Here is a 16334-nt window from a genome sequence, read left to right as displayed (position 1 = left end):
TTTTAGAGAACGGAACAGGTATGTAAGGAAAAGCTCCGTTATTTGCAAAGCGAAAGCATGTCTTACCGAAAGTCATAGCCAATGGATGCAATGATTGATGCATATGTTTATGAGGGCAAGGTTGAGTCCATATAAATTAATTTAAGTTGTAAATTATTTTCATGACAGGCACGGCGTCACTGGGGGGAATAGGGGGCTGAAGGCCTTCACTTTGGTCAAGATAAGAACTTTTTTATCATTTTTTCTATTAATTATAAACAGTGCATGAAATAAAAAGAGAGTAAACTGTTAAGATGCCGATTTGTTTGATCTAATTACTAACTTTTTCACGTATATTTTTCTTTTTTTTCTTTTATTTGCATTAATTCAGTAAATCACTTTCTGTATCATTGCAATGTTTTAATTTTGGATGGCCTTCTCGATACAAGAAACTGCACATTTTTGTTCAGGAAATAAAATTCCCCCAATCAAAACAACATCTTCCTCTGTCATTCACAACTATGTGCAGTCTGAAACGAAAGGTTACCGTTTCTTTCTTTCCACAACGTCTATCACTAGAGTTTTAGCATGACATGCCCCTCCCTATTTTTCCCAATAAACAATAATCAGTTTCTTAGCACAACAGTATTTTGCTAAATTTCAGTCTGAAAGATGCTTTTTAGCCCTATTACAAGGTATAATTTCAAAAATTTTCTTCACGTCGGACCCAACCATGGTGGGTCCTCCTATATCACTAAACGTGATTCTTAGTACCCCGGGCTCAATTTCGTTGCTCCGCCCATATTATGCACCCAAAAATCATATGCTACGAGATAGAAGCTTTATTATCAAGGAAAACCAAATTTGACATATAATTTACGCTCACGTAGAGAAATAGATATTTCATAGGCAATGAAGTTTCAAGTTTGTTTTTATTGCTTAGAAGTTTGTCCTTGGTAAAGACCAGTGTAGACTGGTGAAGCTTTCACTAGTAACCTATAGAGTATAGAAAAACCTTTGCTACGAGGTCTGCAGGGCATCACTCAGCTTTGCAGGGCAGAAACCCTTTTCACCCCCCCAAACCTACTGGCCAAGTTACGCCCCTGAGTATAAGACAAAATGACATCTTCTGGATAGTCGTTGTCCAGAAAGTTTATCCAGGCATTTCCAGTCAGTGTATGTCAATTCTTTGCTGTCAATCCTCGCATTGTTCAAAGTACTAGGAGAGCCATTCCATCCATTCAAAAGGATTGCGTTCCTACCACCCAAAATAATTATGTTGTTTATGTATTAGCGTGCCGGTGTGATAAGAGGATGAATAAATCAACATGTTCCTTCCAAGAAATAAAACTGTCCCTCAAAGAGAACAGCCTCCTTGATCTTGTAGGCCAAAAAACACAGTAAAAAACTGGTGACCCTGCCATCGGACAACACCTTCTAGACAACCCAGCAGGCACCGCGCAGCCATTGGGCTAGCAGGGGCTATAGCCCCTCCACTTTTTTGCAATAACATATTAGAAAAATTTTTACTCTAGAAAAATTTTATTCTAACTATGCTCTAACGCAACATTGGAAAGTATACTCCTAAGTAGTAGCAGTTCTTCTTGACTGAGAACCCTTTTTGTTCATTTTCTAGGTGTTTATCTTGATGGTTTATTATCCCTAAGCTAATTTTATCTTTTTTTATAGCTATTGATATTTTCTCTGAACCAGATTGCTTAAAAAACCCCAGTAGAAGCAAGCCAGTATTTTCTAAAAGGGACTTTTTCCGGGGGCCTCAAACAATGTCGGTCGCGCCCTTTTCAGCCCTCCCACATTGAGGAGGGACTGGTGCGCGGTCCATGCAACCCAGATTGTGCAAAATCCTATATTGACGACATGTTTCAAATAACATGGTAGAACCCGGACGTCTATTCATCTAGCAGCAGAGGCATCGCGAAAGAGGAGTACGGGGGTGCGGTTCCCCCCAACAATTTGTTCGTCGCCACATCAAGGATTTTTGACGGGCAAAAGATGGAATTTTTGTACTCATTCTACAACTTTTTTGCAACAATTGTAACTTATTAACATTTCTGTGGTAGTGGAATTTTCAAAGTATGGCACTAGAGTATAAACTTTGAAACAAAAACACATAAAAGTAGCATGTAAGAGTATTTATCTTTTGTCCACACCCTTAAAGAGTGAGACACGCCCTTTTTATCGACAAAAATCACGCTCTTCACCCCTCCAAGCAATTCTCTTGGCTTCGCCACTGCCTAGCATACCAATCGATCTAAATACAAACGAAAGAGTTCTTTATCTCATTTGGACTCCATTGGTAATTTTCTTTAGGCTCGCGGCTCTGATTGGACAACTGTGCCTGTCATGTGCTTGCAATTTTCTGATTGGCCTATTTGGATCCACAATTGGGTATATATTTTCCATCGTATTCTTCCATCCAGCATCATAATACAAGTAGAAACAAATTTTTCTCCAAGCTACTTTCAGAAAGAGATTTTTTCCAAAATATACAAAAAGTACAAGGTTCAATTGTTCAAATGTAGAGAAAACTGTGTTACAGAAAATATTTTGCAGGGATTTTTTAGATTCAGCATTGTTTATCTTATTCTGCATCTATACAAATTAAACTCCTTATGCAGAATATCTCTACCAGTAGTTTAACATTGCTTTAGGAGTACCATTGCCATGAGAGTATGTAGTGACTCTATTTAGGCCTGTTTACGTTAATTTTTCCTTCTCCTTCATTCAATCACATTCCCATATTCTCACATCGCAGCACAGGCATCCATTGCGTCACTCTCATATCACGCATTTGCTAATCCGTATTGTTTACTTAATCTTTGCCACGCTATTTAATTTACTCATCACCTTTATTCGCCCTGCCTATCTTTTGTTTTTTTCACATCGTTCGTATCAATTTTAGATATTCATTTCTGTATATAAGTATGGTAATTTGTAAGTAAGTTCAGTTCAGAGTTCAGTTCAGTTCAGAGTTCAGTTACAATCAAGCAACACACTGTCTCTCTCTCTGGCTCTGTGTTCACTGCACGTAAAAGAAGACTCGTTGGGTTGGAAATGACACGTTAGTCGATAGATGGTATCATAAGTACTGACTGCATTGATCGATGTTCCGATGGACACTAAAAGTAGGTATAAGGAGCTGATAATAACTAAGTAACAAGTAAAATTTCGTTGTTGGAAAAAACGAATGAAATCTATATTTCATTTCACGAACACTGAATTCACGGAAGACCAGCTTCAAGGATTAGAGAAGCTCCTTGTTTGCTTCTTACGAAACATCTTCCACATAAACAACAGCACAACAGTTGAGTCCCTGTTTTCAAAAAAGCAAATTGGGGGCCTTGGAGTTAGAAACCTCTACAAAGTACCGAATAACAAGAGTAAGTCACCTAGTTAGTATGCTGAACAATAATAATGATAATTTCAAATATGTAGCAAGAAATTCCCTTGAGCTCGATGTGAAGAAAAAAGGTGCCGTAGGTCTGCAGAGAGGGGAAATTTCCTAGGATTCGCTTGTGATGAATCAGGAAAACTTAAAATCAATACCAAAAGAAGATTCGGTGTCGTCTTGTACGTAAGTTGAACGTAGACTCAACCTGGGAATACCCAGAGGAACACGATCTTATGCTAGTAGGAAACTCACAAATAACATTCAATTGCGAAAAAAATAGTATCATTAAAGTGTTAAACACGAGGCCAAAAAATTAGAAAAGAGTTTTTAGAAAGAATACTTCCCAGGGAATTGAAGGATTCAGAAAAACTGCCTATGCAGGGACGCCTGATAGCAAGATAAAATGCCTATGCAGACTGCCTATGCAGGAACTATTTTTTCTTGCTAATAGATATCCCAGGAGCCGACTAATTATTGTCAAAGATCATATTTAGAAATTACAAAATAAAAGATGATCTCGTTAATTTTTGGTATAAAGCCAAACATAACGTTTTAGCTTTCATCTACACACTGTCTTTATGGTATCCAGGCCAGTCTCCAGCTTGAACGATTGATGATTATCGTCTTGAATCTACGTCTCATATTTTGAACGGATGTACAGAATTCCGAAATAACTATGTTGGAAGACATGATCGGATCGTTGAAAAAATTTCGAGCGAAATACCAAAGAGATCTCAAATAGTTTACAGCAACAAAACTATACAAACCTGTTTTTCTGACATCGTTAATCCGAAAGAAAGCGGATCAGCTCTCAAGCCCGATTTTATTGTAAAAAAGGGTACAACAGTGATAATGATGGATGTAGCCTGCCCGTATGACCTTTAGATTCACAATACATATCAAGAAAAGATAAAAAGATTCAAAGTGTCATAAAGTTTGCTAAATTCAAAAGGATTAACTATGTAATCGACTCAGTCGTTATTGGATCACTTGGATCTGTCCATTGCAAGGCATTAGACGTGTTGTTGAATTCAGAAATAAAAATATCATCAGGAAAAGGATTACTTTAATAATGCTCAACATCTAATATCATTGCTGCGAAATTATTGTGGAATCTTAGATGTAGAAAGACCCAAGTTTAGTTTATGAAAAGTCTAACTTCTTTCCCTCTCGAACCATTGCGATTTGACTATGAAACTTTAAGGAACATTGGACGCATTCTGTTAAGCTAACCAAGTTCAATAAGAATAACTATGTATGCATGTATGTATGTATGCATGCATGCATGTATGCATGTATGTATGTCTGTATGTATGTATGTCTGTATGTGACTGTTGCTAATTTTTACCCTAGACGTGGCAATTCGCTGTACTTATCTTGCCTGTATGATCCCGCAAGAAATCGTGCGTCAGATCAAGTCCAAGGGCCCTAGAGCTGACGCAGGTATACAATACATACACAACCAACGTATACCTACACATTTAACATTACGTATAAATAACCCTAGATTATAAACTGATATTGCTTGTTTCCCAGCCTTAACGTTCGTTTCAGCGCACGTTTCTTGGCGTCTTCATTTGATACACACACCATAAAGTATCCGTACCGTCCGATGGCACAAACATTGTCACTTTTGTTAAACCGGCAGACTAACGGATGATTAGCAAGCAAGAATGAATATTTTACGAAGCACTAACTTTGTAATAGAATATCAATCTGAAGTGTTAAGCTAAACCCCAAAGTACAGTAATTCACCTCAAATACACACTTCCCTGCTTCAACAAACTAGGCCAATATTGGGCACTTCTGTAGTATAAGAACAATTCGTGGATATAGACAGGGACGAGTTATAAAGAAGACACTAAAACAAACAGCACACAGTGAAATTTAAACTAGACTCTAGGTTGAATCGTGCTTTGTGAAACTGAAATGTATCGAATCCACTTTTAAACTGGTATGCACGAGAAAATTTCAATAGAGTTACAAACAGGAAGAAGAATCAACATTTCCATTATCGGGAAAACGTATTTATCATCATAAATTAGAATCGGGCAAAAAAGAACTCTCGTGTTTAGAAGAAACTGAGATATCGAATGAGCAAATGATACTAGAGACAAATCTTCACGCGATATATTTTCAATTATTTGCGCCGATTTGTAGGGTTAACTGTAAGCCTGAGTCTCACTTCGTACTTCGATGTATGTGACACTGTTTTTTGCAAATAAAGAGGAGTCTTTAAGCGAATAAAAGACAAGATACTGATTAAAAAGTTTTAAGAAAAGGTTTCGCTTGCTTAAAAGATAATCATATGGCATTAATAGATAACATTGATGAATTACCCGACTAGATATTTAGATCAAGACACAAAATGGCATGATCAGACGTCACATTTGCCATTCACCATTTATAATAACAAAACCATCAGCAGCATTGCCTAATGATGACCCAAAATGAAACCGTGGGTCGTATCTTCACTTTTCGCCATTTCAAAAATATTCATGGAATGTAAATTCAGATGTGCAATTCTCATTCCTAGATTGTCTTCGGGTTTGGATGACACAAATAAACAACATTATTGTAAAATGATTGCTAAAAGGTTAACATAAGATGGAAGTAGAGCAAAATTAATTTACAAGAGAATTACTAGATGACAAATGAATTAAACTTGTCCAGAGTTTGATGGGAATGAGAGAGATCTCGTGGTGCTACCCAAATCTTTCACCACTATGCATGTTAAACAGCATAACCAATTTCTACTACTGTGCAAACGCCTGCCCAGATTCTTTGCCTTGGTACTTTCTCTTTCCGTGAGTAAATGGTAAATATTTGTACTTGATCATATGCTGAAAAATTAAACAATATATATAAATGTATATAGAAATTTGTTTGTTGATAGTTCCGTAGCACAGTGCTCAATACATTTGCACGTAGAGCGTAATATAGCATAGAGTTGGAGAAAATAAAACTACATGTTTTATCTCTACAAGCCTGTTTCGTGAGTAGTTCACTCTCCTGTATATATATAAATATATATTCAACAAACTATGGCATATCATTAATATAACCTCAATGGCAAGTGATGATTTTCTGAATTAGCTTACAGTATGGTGGGGATGAACAAAATTGAAGGTTAAACTGTGCCTACAAATCGACAATAAAATCACCTGAGCCCATTTATTTCATATATACTTGATAGCAGTTGGTTATTAAATTAAACTTTTCTGCCAATGAAGTTAAAATCTAATACAAAATGTTGAGGAATGTTCGTGACTCGTAAAAGGGCTCGCGGTAATTAAAACAAGTACTTATATCGGTTTTTGACAAAAGTTAAAACTACTTAAAAATTTGAAGCTTGCCACAAATTTTCTAGTTACAATTCAATACATTTGAGGATCATAAGGCTTAAGACTACGCCAGTTATAAAACACAAGCCAGTTATAAAACGCAAGCCAGTTTATCCAAACACTATCGATCAACTAACCCATGGGCAGGCAATCTGCAGCCTGGGAATAAGCTGTAAATGGCCCTCAGACTTACTCTGAGGCCAGCCATTTCCAGGAGTAAAATAACCGACAAAAGGAAGGGTCATTGCCAAGTCCAGAAGGGCGCCAGCCTTTTATCAAGTTAAAGTATTGTTGATTGGATCGCAATGAAATTTTGAAGTTCAAATATTTAGTCGAAGGTTTTTGTTGATGAAACAGGAAGTTCAAATAAGGAGAGTGGGGTTCTAAATTTTTTGACATCGAGTCAGCTTCAGGAAATAAAAAGTAGAAAAAATAAATACAACTACTCCCAACCAGTCCCAGCACGTTCGCCTCACCAGGTACCGAAAATTGTACATCAGGCCATGTAGTTTGGCCATTTTTAAACTAGGTATTTTGATAAAAACTGAGAGTTTTGATAAAAATGATGAATTTGTATTTAGTTCTTACCTTGATTTGTCTCTTCATGGTAATTACAAACAGGATGATAAAATACATAACAAGTATAGGCCAGAACACTGGGACATTGAATGCGTCAAAACATGTGCAGACTAATGCAACGATGACAGCCTTAAATGACGAGTGCCTGAAACACAAAAATAAGTATATTGAAAGAAATCAAAGATGTAAAGAGTAAATAATAAGCAAGGAACTGGAAAGGATCAATTTACAGAATAACTTAATTGCAAAAATCTAAAATGCATCTTGTGCAGGCATGCAAATTTAGATATGTCCTAGATCTCAACAACACCCTTGGAAAGAAATTTGTGCTGCTCTTACAAAAACGTGTCTCTGCCACAAAAAATACAACATAAAACAGAGGATCACATGTTGATGATTTGCCGGATTCTAATGACTAGTGATTCAATGGTATTACTCATTCCGCTCTAACTTCTTTCTTATGTGAAATATTTTGCAAACAAACAGAGAACAATAAAATTTTGTAACCCAAAAAATTAAAAAAATCAGGACCAGACCCATAATTTGTGCTTAAGTTACATTGACAGACGCTGAAAGTTTACAACTTGCAATTTACATAGCCTTTAACTTTGTGATGTATATTGACAGTTGATAGCAACAAGAAAGAATGAGGAACATACACTAGATAAATAGAATCACTAACACTTACAAAGCACCAAACTTATTATAATGACAGACTGTTGGTTTATTGGTTTACCATTACAAGGACATTGAGGGGAGGGTGGTAAAAAGAGAATAGCATTGCGGTGAGCGAAATATTGAATTGAAGAACTTAGGAAAAGTGCTGGAGAAAGGTATAGTAGTTATAGAAAATTTAATAAAAATGATACAAACCAAAATTTAAATTCTGGAAGTTTTCTGATGAATGGTTTAAATTCTTCATTTGCTTTCTGCGGCAGTGTTGGGCCATCTTCTGCAATGTCATCATAAAAATCTATGATCAAAAATCTCTATTTCTCAATAGATTTCTAAGAATTCTGATTCTGTTTAGACTAAATGCCCAGCATCCATCTTTAATTGAGAAATAGTCTTGCACTATTTATGAGTTTACAACTTCAAGACATGGGTAAAGAAGTCATTGAAACAGGATGGTTAGTACTAAGTTCCTACCATCTATGTTAAGGGTGTGACAGAGAAACAACTTAGTCTAGCATGCCTGAGCCTTAGTGAATGGCCTTAGTGAATGGCTAGCACCCCATGATACCAAGAACATCAATATCAACCTTGCTTTTTTGGGCATAAAAATATACCTTGAGGTTTTGTGCAAAACTTGTGAGCAACAAACTTGCTTTCCTAGCCACACTTAGCCTTGACCTAGACTCAGTCAGATTTTTCTCCGGATCTGCCCCTGCAAGCTACTGCTAACAGCTTACCTGGATCTTCCATCAATGCAGGATCAATCCTTGGTGACAAAAATCCAATGAATAAATTCAGAAGGTAAATACCAAGCGCATATGTAATGATGTACCAGCCCTGTAACAAAACATTGTATATATAGATTAATTGTACAGTCAAGTATATACCTAATCAATACAAACCTAAGCAAGAATCAGTGTCATTTTTGAAATTTCAGTTTTTTACAGCTTCATTGAAGTTTTCTATTCCCAAACTTAGAGGTTCCTATTAAGATGAGATTGGGGGTCTTTTGGGTGTCTAAATCTACTCATTGCAGGCACTGTTACAAGAGAATATACGAAATTTCGCAATGGGCTTAATTGCAGAGAATTGTTGCAACAAAATTCAATAGATCAGCTCTCTCACAAATCTTCAACTCTATCACTTTCCAAAAAATAGAATGCCAAAATGAACATTTTGATACTCCAACACCCAAATATGATCTTGTCCATGTTCTTCTAAATCTATTTTGCTGCATTTAACAGAACTTTTTTCAGGTCTCACAGTTTGTCCAATAAAAAGTTAAAATTTTGACATTGTAAAAGGCAGCTTGAATTTTAAACTAACAATGTTGCCAACGGTTTGAAGTTTTGTTTGATTGGTTTTCAAGTAAAAAATGATCCTCAATGGCTTAAATCTTGCCGACCATAAGATGCACATTTTTGGAATTATTATTGGCTGTGTTTGAGGGTACGTCTTATACATAGTAACATTGATTGTCCCAACATTTTCCTTAGAAGGCAAAGTGTCATTTCATTGAGAAAATATTATGATATTTGGAGCAGCTGTTCTCTTAATTTGAATAATCTCACTTTTGCCCAGAAAAATTAGTAAAAACTTTGATAATTCTCCAGTCGCGATAGAAAAATATCTGAAATAAGCTTTTTTACTCCCAAATGGGAGGGTTATACCACGCATTCTCTTGGAGGGCACGTTCTGAATGTTGTGAATGAAACGGATGATGAAAAAGAATTTTAAAACCTGTAAATGTTAATGATGATCTTGATTATTTCATGATGTTAAACTTTCTACTTGATGAGTTTAACATCATGGTTTAACATAACGTAATATTTGAAACATTGCAGTTTGAATGAATTTAGTGTCTTTAGCAGCCATTCTTAACCTCCTTTTCTTTTGTCTGCTCCATTATCTTCTTTTTCTCTGAAGTAAATTTTAATATGCTCTTTGTGGACAGTTATAGGTCTGAGAGGGATACCAAAATAGGAAATGCTTTATTTAATCATTTGATCGTTTTATAGGGTTTCATTCATTCATTTTTATTATCTTTCTCTCCATCTTATAGGCCGATATGCTGAGATTAAATCCAAAACTTTGCAAGACCCTTCCTTTTTCATATCAACTCTTAAACAGATGGGGTCATGGAACCTAGTTATAAAAAACCTTAAGAATTTTGCCTTTGATTTTTTCCTGTAAAAATATGTTTGAGGTGCAGTTTCTGGCCAATCCTAAATAAATATAATCTACAATTTTTCTTGCTGTCTTTAAGTGGCGGCCTTTTCTTAATTCATCCACAAACATCTGCCCCTGGACCTGACATAAGTGCACTTCAAATTGACCTTCACAAGAGACTAACAAAAATTAACGCTCTAGCCTAAAAAAAGCACAGGACGATATTCTGACTCAACCTGGTACAAGTTCCAAACTTTTTCAAAACTATTTTTTTGGGTTTATGTAATAACCCCCAAACAAAACAAAGGCCAAAACAAAAGGCATGTCTGTCTTATCTCTAACTTAGCCTGGCAAGTATGAGGTCTGAATTTCATTTTGAGCAGCTTTATAACAGAAGGTGTGTAAATTTTGAGAACACAGTGGCCCCCCAAAAAAAATACATGTTTTTTTAGCCCAGCACTCAAAACACTAGGAACCCCTGGTCTATAGTATTCCCAAATTTATTCTTTTACTGAAAGATGCATGAAGACCTGTGAAAAGGGGGTGCGTCTTATACACAGTAAGACACTGTAAAGCTTATTTTTTTAGAATTAAAACATGGAATTAAAGGTGCTTCTTATGCAAGGATCCATCTTATACATGGCAAAATACAGTAATTGTGGATTTGTACAACTTCATACTAGATAACTTCAACCTCGAGGGCAGTACTTCGACCAATAAACATATCTGAATGTGCTAAAATTCTAATATAACATGAAAATTTTCTTGAATGCTGGTTTGCAGAAACCGTTGCTAAAATGGACGTTAGTTCACATTTATATGTTTGTTAACATGGATTTGCCTTTTGGTGCAATTTGTCCTCATAGAGGCTGACAACCACACAATTTCCCTAACAGCAAATTAACATGGTAATAGCATATTATTTCTGCAGCAATTGAAACTCTCACCTGTAAAATATACACACGTAACATATATCCGCACCCAAATGCAAGCAGCATAAGCCACCTTGCTGTCATATGAGGGACAGAATCATCTAGAATCTTTTGATAGCGCTAGAAATAATAATACATTTTGTAAATGTCTGCTATGTAAATAATTGGTATAAAAATACTAAATTAAACTTTGATTTTCTCACTAATTCAGGACTGCATCTGAGTGGAACTTACTAATAATGAATTTTTACTCAGGGCTGTCCAGAAGGTAGGGGTTTGAAATGTGACATCCCTTTGGGGAAAAGACAAGGAGTCTTTACCATCAAGGGGTGTCTTGTCAGCAAATTTGCAGACTTTCAGCAAATCAAAGTTGGCTCACTCAGATCCCATCTGCTCACAAAGCTGGCATTGTCAGCAAATGGGATCTGAGCAACCCCCCTTAAGCACAATAGCTAGGAAATGCCCTGTTTTTACTAACTTGGTGACTGATAAGTCAGTATAAGGCACGCTGGAGCAAGGAGGCTGGGGGGGGGGGCTGGGCTAAAGCCCCCTCACTTTTTTGCTAAACTAGGATATTCAGATGGTGGCATCAAAGACGATGGGGAAAAACTACAATTTTTTGCCAATTGGTCTAGAGCCACTTTAAAATGTCCTCCAGCGTCCCCGAGTAATTCCACTCAACTTTCTGTCTGCCATAGATGACAATTAGGTTATGAGATTTTGATGTGGCCTTCCAGTTGCTTTGATTGAAGGCATGCAATCAGCCATGCACAAACTTAAATCATTACAGAGAGGCCTGATTGTTTAGGAAAACATTAAACTCCCATTTTGAGTTTCCAAGATATATTACAATTTCCTTTTAACTTTCAAAGCCAATTATAAATTACTAGCAGTCAAAGTAAAACCTCATACTGAAAAGAAAATTTCCTGTTGATTAATTGATAATGAATACATGCTCGAAATGTTATGTTTTGAACAGTTGTTTTCGTTTTACTAATAGATATATATACTCTTACAGGCCTTGCACTAAGCAAAATGAAGGTGCTCCATAAAACAAGCTTCTAAGAAACTCAAGGTGCTCTATTTTGCTTAAAAGGAACTGGATACAAAATCTAGTCATCAAATGATTAGGGTTAGGGTAAAATCTTGTATAAACCTTATAAACCAGAATATTTTGGTCCATTGAAAAAATTATGTAAATTTTATCAACATTAATTTCAAACAATATCTGGCTGCATGGCAATATTGTTTTACATTTTCAAGGGCTCATTAAATCGCACTCCATGGCTTCTTTTAGGTGTGTCTTAGGCGCTTGGGCTCGATTGAGTTTATCCAAGACATACCTGACTAATGCTTTGTATCAATCTTGAAAAAAATGATGGTGTGCTCAACTGAGCAGTTGCTTCATCTGGTGCATCTGCAGACATTTTTGTAGTTTAAAGCAAAGATATCTAGAAGAAACAATTTATATACTTTGAATTAATAATTAATAATAACAGCAGTATTAATTTTAATTCATGTTTTTTGACCTGGGATAGTTCAAGGACATCAATAAGTACACACTTACACCATCCAATAGGAAATTGTCAAGTTTACATGCAAACGTCAGATTTCCCATAAATAATTACAAACATCCAAGGTCTTTTACTATGTGACTGAGGAGGTCTCATGTTGTTTGTCTAGGATTACCTGCATTTGATTTGCTTCTCTGTTGCAGGTTTAAAGCAGATGCTATCGTATCACTAGACGGTTGCATCTGAGTAAAGGTAGCTCTTTAATACCCCCTTAACTGAGTGCTTTGATTTTACAGCAAGAATCTGTGCATGTGTGCAAGTAACAACGAATCAAACATATTTATACCAAGCAGGTATCCACAGTGTGAGGTACTCTAATTAAAACCTCATCTCATACATGCTGGATGGTTATATTTACTCGAATAGAAACCCCCTGGCCTTCATTCCAACATTTTATTTTTCACACATCTTTATTCAAGACTAGTGTTGATTTGCAGCCAAGCATTAATAAAAATAAACTGAAACCGGCCAGACAAAATTAAATTTCATTGTTGTTCGATTTTTTTTATTGTTGAAAGAATTTTATTTAAGACTAAGAAAATAAGCTAAGCTTCTATTTCAGACTATTTGGTGTTTATTCAAGGACTAGTGCTATTTGAAGCCAATGCTGTTACTGATTAGCATTGGCCAAAGCAAATTGAAGTTTTGATTGAGCAGCACTCAGCTCTCTAGAAAAGCAGCTAAATCACAGGGTCTACATCTTGCTCCCCCTTTGCATTGTTCTCTTATCTAAAAATACCCAATTATTCTCAATCCAAAAAACCTAATCAAAAGATCATGAGTGCCATCACCCTTAAAGCACCTACCTACAGCATTCACTGAACAACACTTAACATGGCTTAAAAAGAATGAAAAGGTTTATTGACTAACATTTTAACCCCCCACAAAACAACATTGAGAAAATAAATGAAATGGTTATACAGGTCCCACATTGAAAGTTCAATTTGTCTGACCAGATTTTGACTGACTATTCTTGCTTTCCTTTCTTGTTTCTTGTTTCTCTTAACTTCTTATTTATTTCCTCTAAAATAATATTTTTATTCATTCTGTGTGTGTCATTTTGATAGCATTTCCAGTGGACAAATCGGATGCAACTTTGGCATGCAGCAATACATCAACCATCAACCTCAAACATGCATATGCAAATACCTTGCCAGCTGGCCATAAATTAAGCTATTTTCAAAACTTAGCTTTTCCTATTTTGCTGCAGTGAAAAAATCTCACTGCAGCAGTGAGTTTTGACCAAATCTTTGGAAATAGCGAAATATCAAAAACATAGTAACACACCCGAACAATCCAAACAACATAAAGCTGTCAGTACATAGACTAATTTCAACATGATAATCTTAAATCTGGGGTCTGCTTTTGACAAAGGTCTGTAGATGCAAAGTCAATGACAGGCCTCTCTGGGAATAAAAAGCATGTGGGCTAAAAAAAGACCTCTGCTGGTTTGTTTGGCTGCATTGGCTATTTAACCCTTGCCAATTTGATGTTTATCTATTTATATTTGAGTATATACAAGCCAAAAAATACATTACCTTATCTACTTGTAAACATGATTTATCTTATGAAGACAATTTTGTGTGCATTACTACTCCTTAAAATGATAAAAGTGATACATATTGAGTTTTTTTTGCAAAATGGCAACGATTTGTGAAGAAACACAGAAATAGTGAGTAGCATCCAACGAAACTCATCTTTATTCAAAAAGAAAAAGAGCAGGACAATGTTATTTAAAGGGTAATAGAAGATTAAGTTGATTCGCATTAAAATTTCAAGAAAGAATAACTGAAATACACTTCTTTTTATTAAAAAAGAAGGTCGACTTGGAGTACTCCAGTTTCGTAACAGTACAGGAAATTCCAATACTCACTCCTTCTTAAAAGTTTCTTAATCTGAAAAAAGCATGGGAGAGCGAAAAAATAACATGATAAAATCAGCGAATAACTTATACATAAACCTCAAAGCATACAGGGAAGCAGAAATTCGGATCGAAAGTAACGAGAGAGTTCAGAAAGGGTGTATGTATGATTGGTTCTATGTTTTTGACAAATCCCAACTATTTATCTCTTACCTTGTTGAAGAGTCAAAGAGCAAAAACGTTGCTTTCCTATCTTGGTCTAAACAACATTTTCTTTGAAATTTTGAAATGCTGATGAATTAGGACTTTAGTATTCATAAAACAACTTTAACTTGTTGGTCATCATCAGAATCATCTGATTGTCACAAGTTGAAAAGTTGCTGTCTACAACTAAATTAGAGAACCTGTACCACTTTTGCAATGTGGATTTTGTGAGCAGACTGAGTTTCTCTAGATGATACTCCCTAAGGGCCACACCCCATAGATTACCGCAGAATGGCCCTGGAGTCATCTCATATCTCAGTTTTTTGATTTAATATTTTGAAATGACCATGCTTGCCCTAAATCCATTGATGCCCAGAATTGAAAATCTACTGCCTAGCATATTCCAGTTGTCTGAGAAACTATTAGGTTTATTCTCAATTTCCTAAGCAAGGGCTGGTGAGAAGTGGCCTTGCTGATTACTAACAAGGGGCATAAAAAGGCCTGAATCAAAGAAAGTAATATTATTTGGGAAACTACAGTATCTGGCTTGTGCTCAAGCATGATTATAGGACTGAATTATGTGGACTGAATTATGCTAAAATCAACTGACTGAGTGAACTTTTAGGGGGTTTCATTTCAATCACACACCCCCATTCAGAAGTTTGACTAACTACAAGGGAGGGGGGGGGTCAAAATAATTGAAATTTTATCATACAAAATATATGATTGACCCAATTTTGTGGAATGCTTGAAAACGCGTTTGCATAAATAATTTCTGTGCACACATAGTGAAACAAATTGACACATACTTTGCCCTTTAGAAACTTGCTGCACACATTGGATCAAAACTGAACAGTGTTCACACACTGCACACTTTGTCAGAACTCTTGCACACAGGCGCACATTTATATTTGCTCTTGCACACACAAGATCTTGTCGAGAACTGCCACGCTCTGCAGCCTGGCTTTACGAAACTCCAACAATTTTACATACTTTATAGCTAAAAAATAATTAGAATAAATAATCTGCTCTACTTATGCAATGTTAGTTTACTTACTAGCAACTTATTGCAAATGTTTGGGTGAGAAAGTTGTCTCAAGCTATGTCCTGTTTCGGTATGACTGTGCTTCAGTTGCTGTCCGCCATTTTGAAGATAGTCTGAAGACAAATGTGCTGAGACGTGGCACGTCCAGGGGTCTGGTAATGAGAACGTTTGTGTGACAATAAACGCTATCAGTTCAGAAACAAAGCAAAAAGGCGACGCGAATGCAATGTTGTACGATAAATTTTCCAAAATAAATTAAATAAAACGAATACTTATATTTCGCCCCGGCATACAGGGCTTCATCAGAGTAAATGGAACGAACGAGCTGAATTTTATCCTCGTATTTATATTATACTCATTGCAAGATTCACAGAATCCGGCGGACAGCCTATCCTGCGGTTCTTCCTTCTCACGCATCAGATATAATCATGTTTGTATGTATTTATGTGCAAGCAAAGGGTCAATTAAGTGTTTATGAACGATATTACCACAAGATTACTTAGTAGTTTCACGAGACTGTTGTCTGGAGCAGTAGTAGGCCTAAGTGTGCCGTCTTAAAA

At 36.0% G+C, this 16334-nt stretch overlaps 1 protein-coding gene across 2 annotated transcripts; it reads right to left on the bottom strand.

Moving 5' to 3' along the window:
- Positions 1-5647: 5647 nt before the first annotated feature.
- LOC148957213 (protein RER1-like) lies at positions 5648-15941 on the bottom strand. 2 transcript variants are annotated; one of them, XM_089115726.1, is made up of 7 exons: positions 15787-15941; positions 12434-12541; positions 11106-11210; positions 8727-8826; positions 8188-8287; positions 7324-7459; positions 5648-6234 (listed from the first exon to the last, which is right to left on the bottom strand). In XM_089115726.1, exons 2-7 carry the CDS (start codon positions 12515-12517, stop codon positions 6148-6150), a joined length of 612 nt encoding a protein of 203 aa, XP_088971852.1. In that variant the 5' UTR covers positions 12518-12541; positions 15787-15941; the 3' UTR covers positions 5648-6147. The 2 variants fall into 2 exon arrangements, with proteins under 2 accessions (XP_088971852.1, XP_065060811.1); XM_065204739.2 differs by having other exon boundaries at positions 8188-8266.
- Positions 15942-16334: the final 393 nt, after the last annotated feature.

Source organism: Rhopilema esculentum, unplaced genomic scaffold, assembly GCF_057945365.1.
Source record: "Rhopilema esculentum isolate cy_ngs unplaced genomic scaffold, ASM5794536v1 HiC_scaffold_36, whole genome shotgun sequence".
NCBI lineage: Eukaryota > Metazoa > Cnidaria > Scyphozoa > Rhizostomeae > Rhizostomatidae > Rhopilema > Rhopilema esculentum.
Note: the sequence above shows the minus strand (reverse complement) of the source record. Positions and strands in the feature narration are given on the sequence as shown.

What these genes read in the sequence shown, in the direction of transcription:
- LOC148957213 (XM_089115726.1), bottom strand. Translation starts at nt 12,517, where the DNA reads ATGTCTGCAGATGCACCAGATGAAGCAACTGCTCAGTTGAGCACACCA. An exon ending in TGCATTGATGGAAGATCCAG is followed by an intron (nt 8,288 to 8,726) that starts GTAAGCTGTTAG and finishes TTTTGATCATAG; the next exon opens with ATTTTTATGATGACATTGCA. An exon ending in CCATGAAGAGACAAATCAAG is followed by an intron (nt 6,235 to 7,323) that starts GTAAGAACTAAA and finishes TTAATTTTTCAG; the next exon opens with CATATGATCAAGTACAAATA.